At 42.0% G+C, this 27,629-nt stretch overlaps 1 protein-coding gene across 2 annotated transcripts in view; it reads right to left on the reverse strand.

Moving 5' to 3' along the window:
• Positions 1-6,245: 6,245 nt before the first annotated feature.
• LOC133502661 (inactive serine protease PAMR1-like) overlaps positions 6,246-27,629 on the reverse strand; it is a 47,846-nt gene continuing 26,462 nt past the window's right edge. The window contains exons 7-14 of one of the 2 annotated variants that reach the window (XM_061823694.1): positions 26,052-26,222; positions 25,754-25,945; positions 24,081-24,902; positions 23,822-23,998; positions 22,504-22,570; positions 22,096-22,325; positions 18,431-18,786; positions 17,104-18,322 (exon numbers count right to left, since the gene is read on the reverse strand). In XM_061823694.1, the coding sequence (XP_061679678.1) occupies positions 17,759-18,322; positions 18,431-18,786; positions 22,096-22,325; positions 22,504-22,570; positions 23,822-23,998; positions 24,081-24,902; positions 25,754-25,945; positions 26,052-26,222 (2,579 nt within the window). In that variant the 3' untranslated portion in view covers positions 17,104-17,758. Of the gene's footprint in view, positions 6,899-17,103; positions 18,323-18,430; positions 18,787-22,095; positions 22,326-22,503; positions 22,571-23,821; positions 23,999-24,080; positions 24,903-25,753; positions 25,946-26,051; positions 26,223-27,629 lie in introns of those variants that run through there. The other variant, XM_061823695.1, reaches the window with a different exon arrangement.

The raw sequence follows: 27,629 nt of genomic DNA on the forward strand, positions 1-27,629 counted from the left end.
CTAAGACAACTTGCCACATTTATCTCTTTTAGAAATGGCCATTCATCAAATAATATTTCATTTTAACTCAGAATTGGGTTTAGATTTGAATATACTATATAGTACATAATAATTCTGTATGGTAAAAATACGAAACATCCTTCTCATGCAACTTTGTTATAATGGCTGTGATGAGACATTGTTCATCGTGTATTCTGTTTGATGTGGTACACTTTGGGGGGTGGGGGAAGTTGGGCTTGTGGAATTGTTATTCTCGTGTATTTTGGACTTTTTACTGCATCTGGGCTATTTACAGTATTGGTAGCGGAACAGTTCAGTTGTACACACATGGAAAAGAATATTTGACTATGTGCATTCTGCAATGGCTTGTTCATTTGTATGCTTAGTACCACTAAAGGTATATTACTTGAACAATAATGAACACAACAAAAATGCTGAAAACTGAAGAAAGAAGGGTGGTCTACTAAGTTTTTCCATGACTGTAGCGCACTTTTGTCCAGTTACCAAAGGGTTAACCCCCACTTTGGGCCCAATCCGCCACTGATTGGCAACTGGTCCAGAATGCAATCTGCATTCATTCTAAATATTTTAAGATGTGTTCCATCCTGAGCAGGATAAACAATATATAAAAAGATGTACCAAATGTACATATTTGTCTCCCGCTCCATTTTTATGCATTAGTGCATCTTCTAATTTGGATTTCTGTGGATGTGGTGTTGATCCAGTATTTGTACTCAAATGACATCAAATGTCTCACACATTCAGGATAAGTCATAACATATTTACAAATCATATAGTGTGTTAAATAGCAGCTGTCTCATAGCAAAACCAAGGAAAAGCTTCGATCAAGAGGTCTGTGAGGTCTGTTCGTGGTCAATGCTTGTGTTGTGCTGTTCCTGTGCAGTTAAACAGAAGTGAAGTGAGCCAAGTTTTTTGTTTGGGAGGGACCCCACTCTGTGCTGAATTCTGAGAACTAAAAGGTGGATTCTATAAGCAGGAGGACTACATTGGCAAAATAATAATAATAATAATGATCATGATAATAGGGACGATCCATAGACTAAGAATCCAGGGAACATAAATTCAAAGACAATGAATACAATCTGAAATTGGATTGTGTTAAGGCAAAACCATACTAAGGCAAAATGAGACAAAAGAGAGAAAAACATAACTGAAAACTTTTAGGGGTCCAGACATAAGAAAATGAGAAACAGTATAGACAAACACGAGGATGGGAGAGAGTGAAACAAGGAGTTGGATGGCACTTTGGCATCCTCCGTGCGTTCCCAGGAGGATTACACAAGCAACGGATGCCACATGATAACAGAAGGAACTCCATGAATGGAAAGCACAACATCTATATGGATGGGGGGGGGGGGATTCTTCTGACGACTTCACGTGCTATATTACTTTGTATCCAGCTGGAATTGTAGTCTACCGCCGGTTTCCGCCCATCAGCGGAAGCAAGAGAAAGTGTTGGTCCCCTCCAGGTGGGTGACATATGCTGCAACATTCATGCTGCTTGTGCTGCCCTTTTACCTCACTGTGGGCATGAAAAACAAGCTTCTCTGAACACTACAGTAAATCCCCACTGCATCATTTACACCTACATAAAGAGTTCTTCTCTTTTTAATGTCTGACACTCCCATTTTGTCACCCACTCTTTGTCACACATCGAGCAGAAACCATTTGATTATTATGTTTTAAGAAACCCTTCATAGAAATGACTGAGTCAAGGCAGAAGAAAGAGTCATTTCAGTTGGTGACTTTCATCCAGAGTAGTCATTATATTAATCAAGTAATTCTTGTTCATTTATATTTTATGTTGTGATTGGCTGGCGACCAGTTCAGGGTGTACCATGCCTCCTGCCACATGACAGCTGGGATTGGCTCCAGCATTCCCGTGACCCTCGTGCGGATGTGGTTCAGAAAATGGATTGATGGATGGAGTGTTTATATCTGATATACATTTACAGTCTTATACAAGACATACAGGGTGTCACATTTATTTTTAGTTAGGGAAGCTATTGAGCTTTATTTGTAAAATTACATTGCCATCTCGCATATTGATTTTTGTGCAGTTCGGTAAATGAATGGAATGGAATGAATTATTTACCCTTGGATTGGTTTGCATTTTTCAATAATAGCACCTTACTGGGGCCTTGACATGACTGCCCCCCCTCCCTTCCCTCTTTCTCTCCCTCTCTGTCATTCTCTTTCTCTCTCTCTCTCGCTCGCTCACACACACACACACACACACACCACACACACACACACACACACACCACACACACACACACATTCATGTAAACATACGAGGTACCCTGAGCAATGTCTACCCCAATTAAAACATTGTTTACCCAGATGGCTTGCATTAATATGTGGCTGCTCCGTAGGGTTGGCATGTTCATACATACTAATTTTGTTATTTTTTCATCTTATTATGGTTACTGTCATCAGCATGTGTGTGTATAATGCACACACACACACAAATAAAGCATTTGGATTATCTAGTTGAAGATCTTGATCTGATTTAACTGTTTTTATTTAGGCTCGTCTCTTTGAAAATATTGAGGTTGTTTATAGTTCGATGACATGACCAGAGCATTGAATAAAAAAGTGAGCAGTTTTAATTTGAACACTAAAGTGGCATCTCAAAAAAAAAAAAAAAAAAAAAAAAAAAAAAAAAAAATATATATATATATATATATATATATGTGTCATCTTACAGTAATATCTTTAAAAAATAAAAGAAAATATGTAGGTAATCAATTGGGTTGCTGAACTCCCATTGATCAATCATTATGATAGGTACGCACAGACACACAAACACACAAGAAAGCAGTAAGATATAATAATAATAATAATATATATATATATATATATATATATATATATATATATATATATATATATATATATATATATATATATATACATACATTTTCTTTGCCACTTATCCTCACGAGGATCGCAGGGAGTGCTGGAGCCAATCCCAGCTGTCAACGGGCAGGAGGCAGGGTACACCCTGAACTGGTTGCCAGTCAATCGCACGGCACATGGAGACAGACAACACTTGCACTCACGATCACACTTTAGGGCAATTTCGAGTGTCCAATTAATGTTGCATGTTTTTGGGATGTGGGAAGAACCCGGAATGCCCGGAGAAAACCCACGCAGGCACGGGGAGAACATGCAGACTCCACACAAGCGGGTCCTGAATTGAACCCGGGTCCTCAGAAGTTTGCATGTTCTCCCCGTGCCTGCATGGGTTTTCTCCATGCACTCCAGTTTCCTCCCAAATCCCCCAAAACATCCATTAGTTGTACACTCTAAATTGCCCCTGAGTGTGATTGTGAGTGTGGCTGTCTGTTTCTATGTGCCCTACGATTGGCTGGCAACCAGTTCAGGGTGTACCCCGCCTCCTGCCCGATGACAGCTGGGATAGGCTCCAGCACTCCCGTAACCCTAACAACGACGAGCGGCTTAGAAAATGGATGTATGAATGGATAATGATAATAATGTATTCCAATTATAGAGAGCTTTACAATTGGACATATGATTCATTCACTCCCCAATCACAACCTAGTGGTTGTAAGTTAATTGTGAATTCACAGCTGCCCTGGGCCAGTCTAAGTGTGGCTGCCATTCTATGGCTACAGCCCCACCGTCCACTTCCAAAAATCTTACCGCATGCATTCATAGGGAATGTGAGTTAAGTGTCTTTGCCCACGTGACACGCGACCCTTCAGTAGCTTCTCCTCTGCACCATGCAGCTCTCCTCTATATACTGCCTTTATACATTGAAATGACTCATATCGCCTTCCAGCATGTGCCTTCGATGTCTGTGCTCATTCATGTAAGGCAGAAAATGCCACAGTACAGTAGTTTAGAGAAGAGCCTCTGGGAAAAGGACAAAATGCATTAGCTGCATGGACACTTTTCAATACAGATTCTCCCGGCAATTACACCAAACGCCAGCTTCCTTCAGATCCCGCCCTTGTGACAAAATGGCCATGGTCCGCAAACATGTCTCACCGGGTAAAAGGTCTTTGGTAACCCAAATCCACAGATTCCACTTGATCGACGCATCCATCAATGTGGTCTTGACAGATGCGTTTGCTCACACACCCCGTGCACGTTTTCGAAATTGATGAGATGGAGGCGATCAAGTGATGGTGCCAAGAGTGTTGGTTTCCATGGTGACATTGGTGCCGCTGTAGGGAAACTGTGTGCATGTGTGTGTGCATGTGTGCATGTGTTTTAAAATAAAAGGGGCAATGGACCACAGCCACTGCCTTCTGGTAGTAAGGTTTTGCTTATTCAGTTTTCTTTGCAGGAGTGGTTTTTCAATCTGTGTTTTAATTTAAAAAATGCTTGTTCAAACGAATAGTTTGTGTACAAAAAGCTTAAATGATAATACAAACACGGTTTCCATTCAAGGTACTTGCATTACTTATTGATTAAATTACAGTGATGACAACATTTTATTTGACAACAAATCCACAGTAATCCAACGTGTTGATCATCACAATGCTTTTCTGCAAAGTTACAGTGATGTTAGTTTAATGTAGATGCACCTTGCTAAAAAGACTAATTAAGTGCCACCCTATTTGCCACAAAATCATGATAATCTACTGAGAGTAAACCAGACTACTCATGGGTAAATGTTGAATTAATTTAACCACAAACAACTTTATTTCCCATGAAAAATGTCCAGACTGAGTTTTGATGTCTAAAATGAAGCAAAGCCAGACATTGTTTTTTACCAACAGATATTAGCCTACACTAAGTCCAACCCAAAGTGCTGCAAGAGCAAAGTGACAACAAATGCTCACACGTCCCATTTAAACAGTTCCATGTGGTCTTATTCTGTGTGACAGGCCATAAAGGAAGAGGCGCATCAATCAACTGCAACAAATTGCTTTCAATTCTACATGCATGTCTGATCATTTTTGATTAATGAACCCAGATGGATGAAAGTCAAGGCAGCTCTGATGGAATGTCTCGCGCGCCTCAACATTACTGTGCGCGCGCCGAACATGCAGGAAAAAAAAGATGCAATCGAATGAATCGAAATGCACGCACCAATAGCGTTCAAATGACCAATTCACGATGTTTTCTTTAACAGATCAAAGCCGCATCTTACCTTGATTCCGAACCGCAACAAAGAAAGTTTTCGGTGCAGCGTCTTTGCAGGGTCTAGTTGCATCCGCGTCACGGAGGCTGAAGCAGCAGAGGAGCCAATGCGGTTCACTACAGGAGCGCTGGACCGCGAGATCGCGATGGGGTTTTTTGTCTCAATAGAATCCGGGAAGCTGTGCAGCTAACCGAGCCCAAGGAATGAGCTATGCCTCACCTCACCCCTCGGCGCTTGACTCCCCGACTCGCCTGCGCACGCCCCCTCCTCTTTGTGTCCTCTCAATTGGGATTCCATCTCCAGTTGATGAAGCCTATACCTGCTCTCGTCCCTCTCCGACTCACGCGCGCGCTTATTCTCACCCAAATGGAAGGTGAAAGAAAGCAAAACACAACTCAAAATAATAATGCTCTTGAAGCGGCTCTGGGGTCCTCAACTAAAAGTTCCAGGCATTTAAGGAAAATGTCTTCAAACTGAGGTCCAGAACACAAGTCAAGCATGCGTTGGCATTTGGTTAGTCCCAAATACTTTGCTACGCTGTCAAACTCACATGACAAAATATACAGGAAAATATAATTGTTGCTGTTTTTTACAAGGAACTGGAAGGAGTGAAAGCGGAACAGTGGTTGACTCTTTTTTTTTTTTTTTTTTTGCACATCTGCCTCACAGTTTTTAGAATCTCGGCTCTGCACGTGTGGCGTTTGCATGTTCTCCCCATGCCTGCGTGGCTTTTCCCCCGGGCACTCCGATTTTCTCCCACATCCCAAACATGCAGTATAGTTTAATTGAAGACTCTAAATTGCCCCTAGGTGTTAATGTGAGTGTCAATGATTTTCTCTGGATTTTAAATTCCAAAAATCTCTCAACACTGCACCAACCAAAAATGTCACGAAAAGTCTACTGAATACATACGGTACAGATATAATATATAATGCTAAATTAATTGACTCACAATTTTATGTAGTGTCAAGTCTGAGGCTACTAAGTAGAACACAAAGATCATATACTCTGAGAAAAACACCACATTTAATATACAGGTAATATACAAATAATAAGTCAATATACATAATTGTACCTTCTGCTATCAAGTGGAAGAGCCTATCACTATACATCGCTGGCAAAAATAATTTGACAAATACATGTTATTTCTAGTAAATAAATATATATTTATTAAGTGAAAATTCATGATTTCACGCTGCACATCTATCATGGCACACTTGTGTCCTGAGATGCAACAGTTAGAAAACACTGAGGAAGTGCTTAATTCATAACCACCCAAAATTTTAGATCATTCAGATCATTATGTGGATTATGACACAAGGCAAAGTAAAATCACAAAGCCCAATTCTAATGAAGTTTATTGCATGTGTCTAAAATCTAAATAAAAACTGCAGACAGTTATTTGCAAATCCTTTTCAAACTATATTGAATTGAATACTTAACAAAGACATTTTTGAACAGATTATTTTTTTTCCAAATATTCTCATTTTGAAATTGTCATAACCAGGACTCGAGGGTGGACCCAAATGCACGATTCGGTGGACAGGAAGGTAGTTAGGAGAAAGTCTTTATTCGTTCCAAAGTCGGTAACGGGGTAGTCACTCAGCACAAGCAGCAGGAACAGGAGCGACAGGCTTACGGGGTTGGTCAGGAAACAGCCGTTGGTCTGTACACGGGAGGTTGGCATCAGGAATGCGGAAGTGCGGGAACGAGGCATGGGTGGCGACGATCTGGCAAAGACAGATTGTCCGCTGGGTCCTATAAATACAGGGGTTAATCACTGCCGATGAGGTGCAGGTGTGCGCCTCCTAATCAGTGCAGGTGTGCGGGGACCCGCACAGTCAGGGTTGTACCCAGGACCATGACAGAAATTAATACCTTCAACACATTCCAACAAAGGGGTGTGTGGGAAGAAAAGACTGGGAAATTTGAAGATTGCACAAAAAGAGAAAATCATTTTTTGGAACATTTCATACGTGTACAGGATAAATGGAAAGAGGTACAGTAAGTATCATGAGTGGGTAGAAATGGAACATTCCAGAAAGGCTCAGTTGTTCACATCCAAGGATGGGGTGAAGTCCATCAGCTTGTGAACAACTGTGTGAGCAAATGGTCCACGAATTTAAGAGTGTTTCTCAATTTAAACTTCCAAAGAATTTAGAGACTTCATCATGAACAGTCCATAATATCATCAAAGCATTCAGAGAATTAGGGGAAATCTCTCCACATAAGGAACTAGATTGAAAAACTAGCATATAATGCCCGTGAACTTCAATCCCTGAGGTGGCACTGCATTTAAAAAAAAAAAAAAAAAAAAAAAAACAGCATCATTCCGTAAAGGATGTTGTTACATGGGCTCAGAAACATTTTAGAAAACTATTATCTGTTCAGGCAGCACGGTGGATCAGCTGGTAAAGTGTTGGCCTCACAGTTCTGAGGTCTCGGGTTCAATCTCAGACCCGCCTGTGTGGAGTTTGCATGTTCTCCCCGTGGCTGCGTGGGTTTCCTCCGGGAACTCCGGTTTCCTCCCACATCCCAAAAAACATGCGAGATTAATAGGACACTCGAAATTTCCCCTATTGTGAGCGCGGCAGTTTGTCTCCATGTGCCCTGTGATTGGCTGGCAACCAATTGAGGGTATACCCCGCCTCCTGCCCATTGACAGCTGGGATAGGCTCCAGCACTCCCCACGACCCTCGTGAGGATACGCGGCAAAGAAAATGGATTATCTGTTCACACAGTTCCTCACTACATCTGCAAATGCAAGTTAAAACACTGTCCTGTAAAGAGAAAGCCACATATCAACACCTAGAAATGCTACCATCTTCTCTGAGCCCAAGTTCATCAGAGATGGACTGATAAAATCTTAAAAAGTGTGCTGTGATCTGACAAGTCCACATTTCATTTTGTTTTGGGAAATTCATTCATTGACATTGTGTCCTCCTGGGCTCAAAAGGAAAAGGACCATTCGGATTTTTATCAGCACAAAATTCCACAGGTTGAATCTGTGACGGTATGTTAAATGCCAATGGCATGGGAATTTTGGAGATCTCTGAAGGCAAGATTAATACTTAAAGGGATTTACAGGTTTTGGCGCTACATATGCTGCCATCCAAGTAATATGATTTTCAGGAACATCCCTTCTTATTTCAGCAAGATAATGCCAAGCTACATTGTGCAAATGTTATAACTATGTGAATTCATATTAAAAGGTGGCGTGGTGGAAAACCAATTAGCACATCTGGCTCACAGTTCTGAGAACTGGGGATCAAATCCCTGCCCTGCCTGTTTGCCGTTTGCATGTTCTCCCCATGGCTGTGTTGGCTTTCTCCGGATACTTCGGTTTCCTTTCACATTCCCAAAACATCCAGGGTATGGTGCCTGAACACTCTGTCCTGAAAGTTCTGTCCTGTAGCCCCTAATGTGGATTTGTTCCTGAAGTTGACATTGGGTATATAAATCACAATGTAATATTTCATTTAAATTTTTAATCTGTATTTGTTCAGGGACATAGTCATTTTCCATTCATTAACTTTTACAACCATAATAATAAATACACTGTATTTATTTGTTATGATGCTTTCAGGGTCAGTTTGAATGATTAAAAGTGCACGTGTATAGTCACTCGAAAAACACGTCCCAAGCTATCCCTGTCTTTTTAAAAGGATTAAAATAGTCATTATTACTTGACGCATGATAAATATTATCTAAAAATATCTACTTTTTGCCCCCATTTTCTGCCTCTAATTCTATATACACAAACACACCATGCCAGAGGAAAAACAACCAATCGTACACAGAAGGCGATGCTATTCACTTGTCATACACTCGTGATTAAATTTATCATGAGTACATCCCTGCAGCCTCTTGCTGACCTGTTACCTTGTCATGCCAGCAAAGCACATTTTCTGTAAAACACTTTTACTAACTTATCTTCTATCAGTTTGAAGTCTTTTTTTTGTGAGACCACATGGGTGTCAAGTCATGAGTGTTCTCATGACTGCATAACAAGTGATTGACACCTTGTAAATCACCTATTCTGCCAAACTCCTCCTTTAAAGCACAGCAAATGTTTTAAATAAGCATGGAGATGAGGAAGAAAGGCCTTTTAAATAAACACTGAACAGTATCACACTCTTCAGTGTTAAGGGGGTCCAGCAGACATTGTGGTTCAGTTGAAAGAGATAGGTTAAAAACCACTACAACCAAGTAGCTTGAGAAACTGTTTCAAGTAGTTTTAATGTACAACAGATGGGTGACAATGCAGATACAGTAGATGGTGAAATATGTAGTTTTGTGATCTGCTTCCTACAGTATTGGAAAAGACAAAACCCATTTCTTTATAAGATAAGATTTTGACTTGTTATCAGTCTGGATACCCAGATACGCATAACATGGTAAAAAGAAGGGATGAGGCAAAATTTTCAAACAATAGAAGAGAAGGATGTGAAAATCCTCGAGTTCGGACTGGACTCTCCTTGAGTCAACAAAGAGAAACCGGACAGCTGCAGGTATATGCATGCACTGTATACACTTCACCAAGGGGGAACACCTGTATGCTGAAGGTGGTGGTAATCCTCTGTTTTATGTGGATCAGTGTCCACAGTGATAAATGATTGTTGGTAACATCACCTTAAATTTATGTCGAACTCCAATTGGTTTCTTTCCCGGCTCAGAACATACATTTCCATATAATAATCTGCTGTAATCTCTGGTACTATTTCAAAAAGTCTTGATGACGTTACAATTGTCAGCACCTTCTTCTTTTTCTTTTCCTTTCACCTTGTCCCTTAGGGGGCGCCACAGTGTATCATCTTTTCCCATCTAAGCCTATCTCATGCATCTTCTAACACCCACTGCCCTCATGTCTTCCCTCACAACATCCATCAACCCTCTCTTTGGTCTTCCTCTCGCTCTTTTGCCTGGGAGCTCCATCCTCAGCACCCTTCTACCAATGTACTCACTCTCTCACCTCTGAACATGTCCAAACCATCGAAATCTGCTCTCTCGAACCTTGTCTCTAAAACATCCAACTTTGGTTGTCCCTCTAATTATCTAATTTCTAATACTATCACCAATCCACAAAATGTCAGCTTCCCATTTGGCTCATGTTTGTTCTGTTGTGGCTGTTTGTGTTGGTGTTCCTGCTCCTGTTTAGCGCTTCTGCGTTGAGATTTTTCTGCTACCATAAAGTACAATTCTTGGCCAACACTCAACTCCTATTACACCTTGATGAAAATTTAAGAAATGGCATCATCCACTTCAGGCATCTTTGTTCATCAATCACCGACATTTGTATTTTATTCTCTGCTCACAAGTTTAACAGATTTTTTAAAATCTATACATCCATCCATTTTCCGAGCCCCCTATCCTCACGAGGGTCGGGGTGTCCTGGAGCCTATACCGGCTGTCATTGGGCAGGAACCAGGGTACACCTTGAAGTGGTTGCCAGCCAATCCCAGGGGACATACAGACAGACAAACTTTGCACTCACTCACGATAACACTTAAGGGCAATTTAGAGTCTCCAATTAATGTTGCATGGTTTAGGGATGTGGGAGGAAACCGACGGAGGCACGGTGAGAACATGCAAACTCCACACAGGTAGGGCCAGGATTTGAACCCTGGTCCTCAGAACTGTGAAGCCAATGCTCAACAGGTGCTCCACCGTGCCATCAATATTCTGTATATGAATCTATTCATTTTCTTTACTGCTTGTCCTCATCCAGGTTGAAATGAGGACTTAGATTTGGACAAGAATTGATGAAAGACCTTAACCGGTCAATCTTATTTCACGATATAATTATTTCAGTTGTATTTCAATTTCAATAAGTTTTGGATTTTAATAACTTTTCCTGCTAATTTGACTGGTTTTATCTCATATTACCAATGAGTTAATTAGCTGCACAGGTTCCCTTTGGAACACCCACTGAAGTAAAAACGTACCATACATACAAACGTACATCTTTTGATCTGTCAAAATTTATTAAGAGAACAGTTAAGCACATAAAAAAAACAGTCCACATTAGCTCACATCTTCTCACTTGGTAACCGAAACATGTAAGGGAAGTGCACTAAAATGGGAGTTGAAGTTTTGGGTTAAGTATTTTGCACCTCCGTTACGCAAGCATTTAACCATCCATTCATATCATTATTATGAAGGTATTTTTTTTTTTTCAGGTTCATCCCAGTTCCCATGCGAGCCACATTCTGTGTAAGTGCAACCCATAGTGCTCCTCATCAAGCCGCCCGAGCCAACAAGGGCCTGTGAACAGCCCAAGTGGACATGGCCCTTCACAGGGAAACATGGGAATGTGCTGAGGCATTATACAACTTGAATAAATGAGTGCAGGAAGACAGAAAGTCTTTTAAGGATGCCGTCGATGAGAAAATGGAGAGACAGAACCATTGCTATATTACTTTTATGATGTTTTAAAAATAGTATGGAATCACATTTTATGGGTTTAGGTTTAGGTTGATGTAGCGTTAAAACAGTATAAGGGATTAGGAAAGGGGGAAAAAAATAATGGCACTAAGAAACTACTACACAATATGCTACACATCAGCGTCACATTTCTTTTTATTTATTTATTAAATTTTTTGTCCTGTTTAGCTGTTAGGTCAAGCAAAATGAGGATCTGTAACCCTTTTATGCCAGGACATTTTCATTTTGTCACAGGTATTTTTAAGCTGCTGTATTTATTTATTGAGAATGAGTCTATCAGGGTTTTTAGAAGGGAGTGAAAAAATAAGGCAACAAAAGACAAAGCGCTACCTGTAAACAATATGAGAAAAGTAAATCCTTATACTGTATATCAGGGGCGGCACAGTGGAAATGCACCTTGCTACTGTTACTATGACTGGAACGGGAAACAGCACCCCACCCAACACCCACACCCTCCTGACCCCACACCAGTCCCCCAGGAAACCCTAGATATATATGTGGCCAGATGTGACTGGTGAGAAAAATATTCACGATTGTCAAGGTTTGGGTTTGGAAGACAAGGAAGGCAACACAAAAACATGGAGGACCCAAGTGCAAGGAAGCAGGGACGCAAGGCAGGGGTCCATGAATCTCAACAAAATGGTATTTCATAAAAAAAAAAAACTACACAAAGTCCAACAACTAATAAGCAAAGTAACAAAGAAAATCTAAAACTGGACACAAAAAAGAACTGACAACTTTGACAGGACACAGACAACAGCATGTACAGAGAGACAGGAACAAACAATGACATCAACAATGAACTGAAAAGAACTGAAATAAACATAGGACTTAACTCCATGTTTTTGTCTTGCCTTCTCCATCTTCAAAACTGTGACAGAATGGATCGACCACTACAGGACCCAGCGGGAAGAGCGTAGAGTCACATGTCATGCTGCCAGTCTGCCTCCCAGCATCCTCAGCCTGCCAACAAAGCCTAACCCCTGCGAGTCCAAGCCCAAGTCATTTTCCTCTGACCTTTACTTGGACACCCGTTTCGGGACCCCCGCATGGTGGCCAGTGGAGGCGCCCAAGTAAAGGTCAAATTTTCTCCTCCCATTTCATTCCCCCTTTTCCCAAGTCACTTAATTCTTCTCCTGTCTCTATTCCTCAGTGACATCCATCAAAACCAGCCCGTGAGTCATCTCATTTCATCTAATTTTCATCACATTGTTCTGTAACACCCATATTTTTTTCTAGTTCACCTTCCCGAGTCCCTGTGCACGCTGTCCCTCTCATAACCACTAGTCCCAAACCTCAATAGTGGCAGGCTGAGAAGGAGACTAAACCCTGTTCCTGCTCCCCCTGTTCCTGCTCCTTGGCAGCTGCAGTGGGCTCCTATTCCTGCTCCAAGGCAGCTGAATCAGAATCCCATTCCTGCTCCCCAGCAGCTGCCCCAGGCTCCTATTCCTACTCCTGAGCAGCTGCACTAGGTTCTCGTTCCTTGAAAAGCAGCCGCTACCCGCTTAGGCTCCCGCTGCCCTCGACCAGTGACAACCACCTGTTCCTTTTGCCTGGGCACTGCTTTACGTTTGAGTTTTTCATCATGGACATCTGCCTGAATGGCCTTTAGAGGGCCACCAGATTGACCCCACTGTGTCACTCTGTGCCGTCCTTCGGGCCCACTTTTGCCCGCGCTGAGTTGGTGATTTTCTTTTTTTGTGGAATGTCTGGAATCGGTCCCCTTGACGGGGGCGTCCTGTCATTGTCTGCGTTTTGGTTTAGTTGGTTTTGTTTCATGTTTCCCCTTTGTTCCATGTTATCCATCTCTCGTGTGCTCATTGTGTTAGCTGTGTTCACCTGTTCTTGTTAACCTCCTTCCTTGTGTATTTAAATACGCACATATTGACGACACCGAGGAACACATCAACAAGAGACAAGTTGCTGGAGTGAGCGGATTGGTCAACAAAAGGGGGAGGTTAACAAGAACAGGTGGACACAGTTAACAAAATGAGCTCACAAGACATGGAAAACATGATACAAAACCAACCCAACCAAAACATAGACCATCACAATGGTAACTGGTGTGAGTATGCGTTAAATGAGTGATTAAGAGGCATGGCTCCTGCAGGTTGGGCCTATTATGCAGGTTAACCAAAGACAAAGAGGGCCGCTGCACCCTGACCCGCAACACCAACTCCCCCGACATTGCAGCCAGCACCCGCTACCTGCCCACAAGCGTGGTGACCTGTAAGAACCTGTGATTTGATATGTTAGTGTAACCTGAGCTGTTGTTAGTGATCCCAGCAGTTGTAATTAAAGCATATACTCTGTATCAAGCTAATTAGTGAATGAACACTATAACACATCAATGTTCAACTGGTGTAGGGAGTTACTGTATAAAGGGTGAGCCACCCACCCACAATGGGGGGCGAGGGGGTGAAGGTGGCATTTCTTTTCAAAATGCTTGGTAGAAAAATGCACAATAAAACATTTGAATGAGGTGCGCTTTTTATATTTTTTGTGCATAAGCACACCTACAGGCCACCTATCGGTAGCACAGTATCATAAAGGATCTTTTAAAAAAAGCATAATGGCACTTTCTCAAGATCTGGTGCTTGGATTTAATGGTGGAGGTGAGGGGGTTGGTGTCAGAGGATCGGAGGTGATGGGATGGATGAAAGCCCTGCAGAAAGTCAATAAGTTATGTGGGGCCAGTTCATTGAGGGATTTGTAGATGATTAGCAGGCTCTTAAAGTGGATGCAATGTTGTATGGGTGGCCAGTGAAGCTGTTGGAGGACACTTGTGGTATGGTCATTGGAGAGGGTGTGGGTGAGTAACCGGGCAACTGAGTTCTGTATATATTGGAACTTTTGTAGCTAGGTGGAGGGAAGAGCATAAAAAAGGATATTAATGTAATCGTGTCTGTAGGAAATAAATGCATGGATCAGGGTTTCAAGCAGAAAATTTAGAGATGTTTGGAGGAAGGTGGGGATTGTTGCAACGATGAAAGAAGGCTATTTTGTGGGGTCAAAAATTAAACCAGGTTGGGTGTGAGTGAATGACCATCAGTAGAGAGTGTGAAGTCTGAGTGGAGAGGAGTATTGATTCAGGACTAATGATTCTAAAGTCAGAATTATTGCTGCTGAGTTTGAGGAAGTTTTTCGTCATCCATGATTTTATTGCACAGAGGCAGTTTGTGGCAGCAGAGACTGTGGCAGCAGTGAGTGTCATTGGTGTAGCAGTGAAATTGAAGTGCATGCTGGCCAATTATGTGTCCAAGAGGTATCATATAGACAGTGAAAAGGAGGGGATCAAGCACCAAGCCTTGAGGGATACTGTGTGTGACTGGGAAGGAATGGAATGTACAGTACATAGATTTGAATGTGAGTGTGAATGGTTGGTTGTTTGTATGTGTTCTGTGATTGGCTTGCGGTCATTTCAGGGTGTATACCACCTCTCTCCAGAGTCAACTGACATAGGCTCCGGCACGCCTGAGACCCTACTGAGAATAAGTGGTAAGGTAAATGGATGGATAAGAAAATTAAGGTACATTTATACCAAAGGAAAAGATAAAGCAGTACAGCTAAATGTGGTCCATAATGACACATTTTAGAGATATAGTTTATCCATCCATCCATTTTTATCCATCGAAGGGTCGCGGGCCGTACTGGAGCCTATCCCAGCTGTCAACTGGCAGGAGGCTTGGTACACCCGGAACTGGTTGCCAGCCAATCGCACAAACAGCCGGACTCACAATCCCACCTCGGGGGAAATTTAAAGTGTCCAATTAATGTTGCATGTTTTTGGGATGTGGGAGGAAACCGGAGTGCCCAGAGGAAACCCACGCAGACACATGAAGAACATGCAAACTCCACACAGGCGGGTCTGGGATTGAACCCGGAACATCAGAACTGTGAGGCCAAGCCTTTCGAGCTTATCCACCATGCCGCCCAGATGTAGTTTAGTTCAATTCATTCATTCATTCATTCATTTTCCAAGCTGCTTATCCCCACAAGGATGGTGGGACTGCTGCAGCCTATCCCAACTCTCTACAGGCAGAAGGCGGGGTACACTCTGCACTGGTTACCAGCCAGTTGCAGGGCACATAGAGACATAGAGAGTCTCCAATTAATGCATGTTTTTGGGATATGGCAGAAAAATGGAATGCCCGGAGAAAACCCACACAAGGCAAATGGATTTGAAGCCTGGTCCTCAGAACTGTGGGGCCAACGCGCTAAGCAGACATTCCACCATGCCGCCCAGTTTAGGGCTGTCCACATGGCTGACATGTATAGCTCCATATTAACTGGATCATGCGTTATCTTCAACCTGAAATGAAGATAAGATCACTGCTGGATGACTGACATCATACAAACTCAACAACTGAAAACATAGATGTAAACGCCTCACAGACAAGAGACAGATGGAAAGTCAGAATAAGATCATTGGATATGACTGGACTTTTTTGACTCAGCGCTAACAGACTTAGTGGTTTCAACTCAACAGTCAAAAAGACCATTGCAATTGGAGCCATGATGACCGCTTACTCTTGAAGTCCAGATCCATATACAGTACACAGAAACTTGAGACAGTTCAAGTGGATTAAGTACTAAAAGTGTACCACTTATCCATAGTACATACTACTTATTATTTTAGGTATACTTTTGGCTTTATACTTTAGATGCATTTGAGCTAGTGTAATAATTTGTTCAGAAAAGCAGCACAGTGGCTAAGCTCTAAAGCGTTGGCCTCACAGTTCTATGGACCCGGGTTTAATCCTGGCCCGCCTGTGTGGAGTTTGTATATTCTCCCCGTGCCTGTGTGGCTTTTCTCCGGGCACTCTGGTTTCCTCCCACATCCCAAAAACATGCAATAATTGGACACTCTAAATTGCCCCAAGATGTGATTGTGAGTGCGACTGTTGTCTGTCTATTTGTGCCCTGCGATTGGCTGGGAACCACTTAAAGGTGTACCCCGCCTCCTGCCCGATGACAACTGGGATTGGTTCCAGCACTCCCACACCCCTTGTGAGGATAAGTGGCTGAGAAAATGGATGGATGAATGTATAGTTATTCCATAAAAATCTTTTTTAACATAATATATCCATCCATCCATTTTCCAAGACACTTATCCACAGAGCTGTTGCGGGAGCAATGGCGCCTATTTCGGCTACTGTAACTTTGGGCGAAACAGGGCAACTACACTCTGAACTGGTCGCCAGTCAGTTGCATGGCACCTTTGGAATGTGGAAAGATACTGGAGTATCCAGAGAAACCACTTCAATCAGACAGAACAGCAAACCTAACACAGAATGGACAGTGCCATATGAGCCCAGATTCTTTTGAACGTGAAGCAGATGATACAACCACATGTGCCACAAAATGGGAATACTGTACTTCTTAACGATGAATATGCTAATTTGTCCCTAAAAGAATGTGCTATGCAGGAACAATGAGACATTTGTCGGAGGTTTGCTATTTAAACATTTGAAACAGCACCCAAACAGAGAATGGAAATCAACTTTTATTGTCTCCTTTTTGCAATACGTAAACCGCACAATGGCAGCGTGTCAGATTGGAAGTAATTGATTTAATTTGAGCTAAGAGAAATGAATGTGTTCCGTTTATGGTTGTGGAAATGGTGCTGCTCTGACCTGGATTCATTTGCTTCATAACACAAACGGTGCGCTTCATAAAGCAGGCAGAGGGTCTTCCTCCTCATAGCCTCTTTTACAAAGTATCAAAAGTCACTGTACTACTCTACATGCATGTCATTTTACAATGTGACAAATAACCACTTCCTTTCTTTAATAAAAAAAAATTTCCTGTCTTTTAATACAATATGTACATCATATCAGTCAATGGTAAAGTCAATACATTACAATATCCTGTATATACAATACACACTGAAGTGTATATACAATTGCTTACATCCTTGTGTGAGGATGAACTTGCCATTTTGAAGTACATAACCTCAGACTGACAAACAAGACATCTTTTGTTTAAAGACTGATTAAAATAACATTTAATGTGTGAGTATTCCTTCCCTTAGAGCACTGGGGTCCAGTGTTGTCCTTGTGCAAGACACTAGAAAAGTGAGAAAAGAAGGTAACTAGAAAGTACAATAAAACAGAAGCAGCACAACAAAAAGTTAGATGGCATATAAATATTATGAGTCATCCAAGAAGAGTTCTATTTCATACTATTCTCGATCCAGATTTTGAAGCTTGCCACATGAGTGTAGACAGTATAGAGTTCGGGATCACATTCCCCTTGGTCATAGCCAAAGCTTACGAGTCCCAGAAGTCTCCAAAATCTTTTGTTTCCCCTTGGAGTAAAGCTGACAGAGGGATTCTCCTTGTTGTCAGTAACTGCAGGGAGGATAAGGATCCCCCCAGTGTCAGATGGACATATGTTAGAGGGTCCATAGTTGGGCTTCTGGCTTGCACACAGCATGTTGTCAGTTACACTGACTGGTATGCCATTACGGGCGTATTGCTGCTCGCATGGGACGATGTCAGCGAGGTGAACAACACCAACTCTTGCTTTTTCATCATCACCCAAACCTGAGTCGGGGAGTGGGGACCAGCCTGTCACAAGCCCTTGCCCAGACATATCCCCATTACCTGGAAAGTCTGAGAGACAGAGGGGTTGAACTGTCTCTCCAATTTTTGCTTTATCCTGTAACTTGATGACAGCTATGTCCGAGTCAAGAATATGGGGGTCATAGTTCGGGTGTATAACAATGGTGCCCACCTTTTGGGAGAAGGAGAAATGAGAAAAAATGTTATGTTGTGTTGTTATTGAAAACCTTCATCACAAAGCTCCAAAAGTTGATCCAAGGCAAATTTCTTGAGCGCTTACCCTCAGGTGTTGGAGACCTTTATTATCCCTGTGATCGGCCCGATAGTGTTTTCCTACCACAATCTTGATTTTAGCTGCATCCAGAGGATAAACCTTCCCCAGCTGTGTCACACAGTGTGCTGCCACCACAACACTCCTTTGGTTCACCAGAGCACCACTGCAAATCAGCTGCCAGTCAGAGGCTCGGATGTGGTTGCTAGCTCTGGCACTGTCGTCCTTTACAGAGCCAAAGTGGCGATCTGCCTTGGTCACCTTGCTCTCTGCACCATTGGTGGAGCGGCGGTAAATGGCTGCTAGCCAAGGCCAGTGAGCCTCTCCTGGCCTCTCCGGGTTAAAGGTTGGATGCTTCCCACACACTGCCAAAGAGGAGGTGAAAGGATGAGAGGACAGATAGGGAAGCGCTTGATGAAGAGGGAGGACACATTAAATGTAGCTTGCACTGAAACTGTATCAACACAGTGTTGTTGAAGCTTCTTTCACTCATCTTCTCAGTGCTTTTTGTTATACAAAGAACAGAGGATTGAGCTTTTGAAACATCCATCCATCCATTTTCTGAGTCGCGTATCCTCATGAGGGTCGCGGGAGGGCCGAAGCTGAAAGTGGGGGACACACTGAACTGATTGCCAGCCAATCACAGGGCAAATAGAAACAAACAAGTAGTCGTACTCACAGTCACACCTACGGACAATGTAGTATCTTCAATTCATAATAGTTTTTAAAATATCAGCTTCTCCCAAATGGATGTCCTTCGATGCTAAAAAGAGTATTATAATAGCAATAATAATAGCAAAAACAGAAAGGCAAGTGATTTTTTTTTTTTTTTTTTTTCAAAAGTACACAGCTAAAGTTTCGATGTAATTTGACTATGAGGTAGTGGTGGGGGAGAGTGTAGCTCGATAGCATAGGTTGCTGGTGTGTAGGATGACTCTGGTAGTAAGAAGATTAAGAAGACAAAGGTACAACAGAGAATCAGGTGGTGGAGGTAGAGAAAGGAAGAATGTTGTGCGGCCTTTCGGAAATACACGAGACAGACTGTAGGTGGACAGGAAGACCTCCCACACACAGAGAGGACTGAGGAGAGGCGAAAGGAATACACTGAGATGCGATGTAGGACAAAGGTAGATGTGGCGAAGGCTAAACAAGAGGCATATGACGACATGTACACCAGGTTGGATACGAAAGAAGGAGAATAGGAGCTATACAGATTGGCCAAACAGAGGGATAGAGATGGGAAGGATGTGCAGCAAGTAAAGGTGATTAAGGATAGGGATGGAAATATGTTGACTGGTGCCAGTAGTGTGCTAAGTAGATGGAAAGAGTACTTTGAGAAGTTGATGAATGAAGAAAATGGGAGAGAAGGAAGAGTAAAAGAGGCAAGGGTGAATGACCAGGAAGTGGCAAAGATTTGTCAGTGGGAAGTTAGAAAGGCACTGAACAGGATGAATAATGGAAAGACAGTTGGTCCTGATGACATACCGGAAGAGGTATGGAAGCAATTTGGAGAGATGGCTGTGGAGTTTTTGACCAACTTATTCATTAGAATTCTAGTGGGAGAGAATATGCCAGAAAAATGGAGGAAAACGGTGCTAGTTCCCATCTTTAAGAACAAAAGCAATGTTCAGAACTGTGGAAACTACAGAGGAATAAAGATTATGAGCATACAACAAAGTTATGGGAAAGAGTCGTGGAGGCTACACTCAGGACAGAAGTAAGTATCTGCGAGCAACAGTATGTTTTCATACCTAGAAAGAGTACCACAGATGAATTATTTGTTATGAGGATGGTTGTGGAAAAGTGCAGAGAAGGCCAGAAGGAGCTACATCGTGTCTTTGTAGACCTAGAGAAAGCCTATGACAGATTACTAAGAGAGGAACTGTGGTACTGCATGCGCAAGTCCGGTGTGGTGGAGAAATATGTTAGAATAGTACAGGACATATATGAGGGCAGCAGAACAGCGGTGAGATGTGACATAGGCGTGTCACAAGAATTTAAGGTGGAGGTGGGACTGCATCACTCTGAGCCCCTTCCTGTTTGCAGTAGTAATGGATAGGCTGACAGATGAGGCTAGACAGGAATCCCCTTGGACAATGATGTTCACAGAAATTGTGATCTGCAGTGAAAGCAGGGAGCGGCCAGAGGAACAATTAGAAAGATGGAGGCACACACTGGAAAGGAGAGGAATGAAGATTAGCCGAAGTAAACCAGAATATATGTACATGGATGAGAGTCGCGGAAGAGGAAGAGTGAAGCTTCAGGGAGAAGAGATAGCGACAGTGGACGACTTCAAATACTTGGGGTCAACTATACAGAGCAATGGTGAGTGTGGTATGGAAGTGAAGAAACAAGTCCAAGCGGGGTAGAACAATTGACGGAGGGTGTTTGGTGTTCTACGTGACAGAAGAGTCTCTGTTAGAATGAAGGGAAAAGTTTATGAAACAGTGGTGAGGCCAGCCATGATGTACGGATTAGAGACGGTGGCACTGAAGAAACAACAGGAAGCAGAACTGGAGGTGGCAGAAATGAAGATGGTGAGGTTCATCGCTCAGAGTGAGCAGGTTGGATCGGATTAGAAATGAGCTCATTAGAGGGACAGCCAAAGTTGGATGTTTTGGAGACAAGATTTGAGAGAGCAGACTTTGATGGTTTGGACATGTCTAGTGGCCAAAGAGTGAATATATTGGTAGAAGGGTGCTGAGGATGGAGCTGCCAGGCAAAAGAGCGAGAGGAAGACCAAAGAAAATGTTGATGGATGTGATGAGGGAGGACATGAGGACTGTGGGTGTTTAAGAGGAAGATGCACAAAATAGTCTTAGATGGAAAAAGATGACACGCTGTGGCGACCCCTAACGGGACAAGCCAAAAGGAAAAGAAGGAGACACAGCTAAAGTTTACGGACAATAGTGTCACTGTTTTTGTTGTTGTGATCATTTGTATTACCTGTACAATGGACTCACCCTATTCAGAGGGGGGATAGGGACAATGTCCCACCCCTAAAATTGAAAATGTTTTTTGTTTATTTTTAAATCCTGAATAAGAGTGGATTAACTGCCCATAAGTGTTTTCGAGGAAAAACGTGAGTTAATTGGTTCCCCACTTCAAAAAAGAAAATACAATTTATAAATGTTTTAAATTTCAAAATATGTGAATATGCAGGTGTGGAACTGCAAATATGTGGGGGTCCACTGTATTTACTTGCTGTGCTTTTTCCATCCATTTTCTCTACCGCTTATCCTCATTAGGGTCGTGGGTGTGCTGGAGCCGGTACCAGCTGCCAGAATAAATTGGTTGCCAGCCAATCGGTGTGAACATACAAACAATCATTCAACAATCCCCCACCACCGCCGTGATTGGTCGTGCAGATTGCTGAAGATATTTATTATCCAAATGAAATTCAAGGGTCTATGTCTTATAAATACCAGATATTATCTGTTTATTATTGTCATTTTTTTTCTGCTCCAGTGGGGTTGTTTGGATATTTATGATCTCTTGCCATCTAAATTTAGAAATGGTCTCACACTTCTAGCACGACCTGAGTTATTGGGGGCCGTTTAATCACAACGTTGAAATTACAATAGTACTCCAAATAACAGCAATTTAGCATAAGGTTCTATGATGGGGGAAAAGTAATCCTGCCCCATGACATTATGGACCTCTGCTGCCCTCACCTGGTGAACAAGATACATGGCGCCCACTCCATTTCCCCGTCTTGAGACAAGTCCGCCGAGGGCTGCCTTTGTGGTGGTAGTACTGAGAAGCACAGTCGTACTCGATTTGTGTATAAAGGTGATGGAAACCCGGAGCCAGCTGTGCAGGTAAGGGTGGCCCTTTGGTGGGGCCGTCAGACTGGATCTGACGGCCCACTGCAGTAGAGTACAGTTTATGTACTGGCGTCTTTCTAAAACGCAACAGGAGGAAAACCCGGGCAAAAGAATTTAGAGTATATGCATCTTGTGATTGGGGAATTGAATTTTTTTTTACATCATCGAAACTGGGAGGAAAAACCCAATATATGCAAAATAATAATGTTTCAATTTAAGCTACAACTTTAAACAACAAAAATAAGAGCATCAAACCTGAAAGGTGTTTGCGGGGGAAGAATTTTCTGTCTGACCAACTCTGAAACTTTGGGCTCCCGACACGCTGCAACACACATGTACATGGAGGTCCATCTCAAAAAATTAAAATATAGTGTATATATCGTAGTGAGGTTCGTAGATTAGGTCTGTACATTCATTGGTTTTATAAAATTGCTTCTCAGAAGGCTGGGATATAAGAGGGTGTGGAAGCTGTGCAATTACAGAAATATTTCTGAAAATTTCCATTTTCATTATTCTGTGGAAGGAAAAAAAAAATTCAAATTGGGGGTCGATCACGATCCCAGATAGGATTGCACATCATTAACTTTGTTTTGGTTGCTTTATTTCGTCACATGAACTGGGCCGAATATTACAAAGACCTTTCAGAATGATGCAGTGCAGTTCTGGACCACTCTGAGATAAATCCACAATCATAAACATCCTCCCCATCCATCATTTTGTACAGCTTATGCTCATTACAGTCACGGGTGAGGATGGGGCCTATCAAATGTGACTTTAGGCAAGAATCCAGACGGACACTGTATAGTAAAAACAAACAACTGTTCACAGAGCAATTTAGACTGAACCCAAGGTCCACAACACGGTGAGCAAAGCAGTGAACCTGACTGACTTGTTAAACAGTGTGCAAGATCCAGAAACTAGCTTTCATAAGTGTCCGAGCCTTGGCTGTAAAATCAAGCGTGGTGAGTCTCCGTCGACAAAATGCATGAGTGATTTAATTAACAGAGCAATCATATCATCAACAGACTCTTTAAATATCATCTTTTTGTCTTTGTGGCTACAGCTCTTCCTTGACAACCGTCCCATGTTTGTGGTTCAAAAAATAAAATCGCCACAATAAATGTGGCACCTCCAAATGTTGGTTCCCAATAAGAACTCCAGGGGTCGCAATTTTACCATTGCAGCTAGTTAGCGAGCATGAATCGAAAGGTGTTGGGGTGTGACTCTTCAACTGTGTTTTCAATTATGCATCTTAGTCCCATTTTGAATATTGCTTATCCGGGAGCTCATTAGAATTTGCAAGAGTACCAAATGTTGCAGTCTCTGAGAACACCAGGTTACCCCTAATGCTACATTTGGCATGTTTCACACTGATCTAATATTTTGGATGCTGTTTATTGGTTGAGAAATGATTTGTGCTTTAGGGGTCAAACTCCAAGTAAGAATATTTTCACAAATAACTGGAGATGCTCAGTGTGATCGACAGAGAAGCTTTTCATTGTTCACTGGCATGTTTACCATTTCTAAGTCGTATCATTTCTGTAGATCATGTACAGTGAGTATGATAAATTACCTCGAACACACAGAGGCTGTTGGCCACTCCAGGTACCATTTGGTTGGCAGCTTCGCTGCGCATCTCCACTCAGAGCGTAGGAGTGGTTACAGAAGAATTCCACTTTCTCGGGCTCGACCCCTGGCATCAACATGTGATGGCCGTGATAGAGGCGGGGAGGAGGTGGGCAGCTCCTCTCTGGGGAAGACCACTTGATGTTCAAGGGGAACACGAGGGCAAAGCGAAAACAGCAGTCTTAATCATTAACATTCTGTCTTACCAATGAAGCTCTGGTTTATGTCCTTCTCTTTTTCTTTCTCCTTTTGATAAGGATCCAGTTGCTTTGGTTTGTCAGTAGGACTCGTCTGCGCTTTGTCCTCTTTAATTGGTGGGTTTTGCTTTGGTTTCCCACTTTCCTCACCTCCTGCTCTATACAGCGTATACTGTGTAATATTGACTCTCGAGGGAATTATTTTCTTCTCTGGTAAAGCTATCGTATGATTGTTTTTCTTGACGTCATCCATCCCATCCGTGAATGTGTTGTTCTTTGCCATTTCCTGCTCATATATCTCGACTGTGTTAGTTTCCTCCAAGACAGCCGTCTGTAGCTTAGTGTCGTTCGGTCCAACTTTGCCAGAGTCTTTTCTTCCGTTCACTTGCTCCTCTTTTTTTTCCTTCTCGCCTTGTCCTTTGTTTTTTATCATCACTACATCAATGATATCCATCTCTGACTTTGGGGAATGGCTGTCTTCTTTCTTCCCAGGTTTTACTATTTCAGGTTCTTTATTCTTGTCGGCGTCCAGGGCTTTGTCTGGGCCCTCGCTACCTATTTTATATTCACCTCCGCTAGTGGTTTTCTCCCGGCCGTAAGTTTTTTCCTCTTCATTCCTATCCTCAGGCCCAGTTTTGTCTGGAATAGTACGAGTGTTTTCTGCCGTTGTACTCCAGTGATCGCTTTCTTTAGTTATACCCGTGTTTTCTTGGCTTTTTTCATCTTTGCTGATATCTTTTTCACTTTGTGTTTCTTTGTCTTTATCTTTACCATTTTCTGTCTTTTTTCCAGCTTCCTTGTCCTTTTCTGCTTCTGTCAGTGTGTTATTGACTGCAAAGAGCATGTCAAAAGATTTATGAGTAAATTCCAAGTTTGTTGCTGATGAAGCGTATTTTGGCAGTATGGTAAGCAGACATTCTCAACAACTATAACAAACAATAAAAAACAAACAAATGACATGCCCATAATTTTTTTTTACATTTGTGAAATGGGAGGTTTATGTTACATGTTTCAAAGTTCAACACACATTTACAGTATTACTGTTCTTTCAACGAGACCAGGGGTGTCAAACTCATTTTTGTCACTGGTCATATTGTAGTTATGACTTCCCTTGGAGGGCCGCTATGACTTCAAACCCATTTTAATTAAAGATTACCGGATATATTGTAACTGCATACAGTATGTGTGTTGCATTGATGTACAAGCAGTTTTGAAATCAGAAGCCTAATAAAAACCAAATTTTCAACAATAACATTTCTTTTCAAAAGGGGATTAGTATTTCAATGGTATTACACCCGAACACAATTACCTATTTTGGTTTGCTTTTGCGGGCCACATAAAATGATGTGGTGGGCAGGATCTGGCCCCCGGGCCACCAGTTTGACACCAGTGTACTCCCCCATGGAAAGCCTTCAGGCTTCTTCATTCAAAGATACGAGTTTGTTCATTGTTATATTCTCAAAAGTATCCTTGTGGATGCATGATCATTATTTTCTTCCTTTTAATGTCCCACTAATGCTAAACAAACGAAAGAAAAATTGTCAATGGAGGGTCATTGATAGAAAATATGAACCCTGGAGTTGAATTATTTTAGCAATGGAGGTCTGTTTGCTTATCCTTGAGGAATTTATTTCAAATCATAAATAAAGGCTTTGGGAAAGAAAATTAAATATTCCACTTACCTTTGGTACAGACAGGAGGACTTCCACTCCAGGTGTTGTTCGGAAGGCAGGTCCTTTGAGAGACTCCGCTGAGTTCGTAGGGCTGATGGCAAAGGTACTGAAGAGCAATTAATACATCATTGGGACCGTAAACCAAGAAGTGGTCCCCGTGCATTGGCTTTGGTGGCAAGGCACATACTCTTTCCACTGGCACTTGAGGGCATAGAAAAGGTACAAATTTAAATGAAGATTTCTTCACCAAGCTTTTTTTTCCTCACTAAAGAAATATTTTTTTTAAGAAAAGCAAGTGATATTTTACCACACTGTGGAGCAGGTGCACTCCAGGTGCCATCACTCAGGCAGATGGCACTCCGTAATCCCTGTAACTCAAACCCTGCATCACAGTGGAAAGTAATTCGCGCCCCTGCGTGATGAAACACTCCCTGTGTGGATCCATGGGCGGGCACAGGAGGCCTGCGGCATCCCACGACTGAGCAGAAATACGAAGTGCATGCTCAGCTCATTTCTAAACATCTTCTATCTGTAGAGGAAAAGCTAACTTGAGTATAAAGAGTTTCAAAGGGTTCTGTACCATCTCTCAATCATTGATTAAGTGCACATTTCGGCCGTAGAAGACCCCACAAATACAGCAATGTGTAAGTTGATTGACTTCTGTTTGTAGGCTGGGCAGGTAAATGCGGAACCAACACTCAGATTTGTTCATCTCAACTCAAGAATGGTCACAGTTTTAAAGCAGTGTAACTCAAAGACTCATTATTGAATTGTATGACCATTTTACCGCACAAAATGGAGCACATGGCTTGGAAAAGCAACAGATGCAATAAAAGGATTTTAGGTGAAATGCTCAATTTGCAGTTATAAAAGTTAAATTAAAACACTTTAGGGAATATTTATTGGAATATTATCTGTACAGCTAAAGACAAAGACAATTATTGTTACACTGTTGTTGCTAATGGAATGAAGGCTTCTTATGCAATGCAATGACAAAGTATCTATGTTGCAACAAAATGATGTTTAATGATTAAATAAAGATGCTGTGCTGTTATCTCTTAGTTGGACCTGGTCAGTGAGATTAGTTGTTGTTTTACAGCTCTGAACAAAGGATCCAACCCTATAATTTGGGATTTTCCAACAGATTCCATTTCCAAAATTTCACTCCCTTTACGGAAGGGGATGTTTTTGGCTAACCAATGATGTAAAAAGTGCAAAATCTGCAGTTGGCTTCTTTTCGGGTTCTGAGCATCTTTTAGATCCGAGGTTTGTCCACCAAGGTTCAATGGTGCAGAGCATACATATTTTAAGTGTAACACTTAAGAGGGGAAAAAGAACGCCCGTTAATGCAATACCATGGAGGGCCAAAAGTGATTCTCGGCTCTCTAAGGGAGCACAAACGTATTTCTTCCACTGCGTGGAGGAAAGACTTGGTGACATAACAGAAGAAAACATAAGTGTAATTTTCCTCTTCCTCTGTGGATTTGACATATTATTCGACATTATTTTTAAATCTTAATTCCAGGATAGCTCATCTACGTCTATCCCAAATGAAAGGCCTCCTTTTCTTTTAAAATAATTGCTTTCTCCACTACAAAAAATGTTTGCTTTTAAGTTCCACCATGCTGTGGTCTTGAGAATTAATCAATGTTGAGCTAGACTTTGTGTTTAGTTGCCATCAACACAAGGCAATCCAATGAAAAACATACCATTCTGTACAGCACGTTTTCCTCGGCCGATGTTTTAGTTGAGAGATATTATCATTAATAAGTCGGCAGAAAGGCAACTACTGTGAGCGCCAACTAAAATACCAAAACAATACACTGGTTTTGGGTATACAGTACAGTAAATGATCTGTTGCTTGGGATTCATGACTTTGACTGAA

Source organism: Syngnathoides biaculeatus, chromosome 6 (genome assembly GCF_019802595.1).
Source record: "Syngnathoides biaculeatus isolate LvHL_M chromosome 6, ASM1980259v1, whole genome shotgun sequence".
Lineage (NCBI taxonomy): Eukaryota > Metazoa > Chordata > Actinopteri > Syngnathiformes > Syngnathidae > Syngnathoides > Syngnathoides biaculeatus.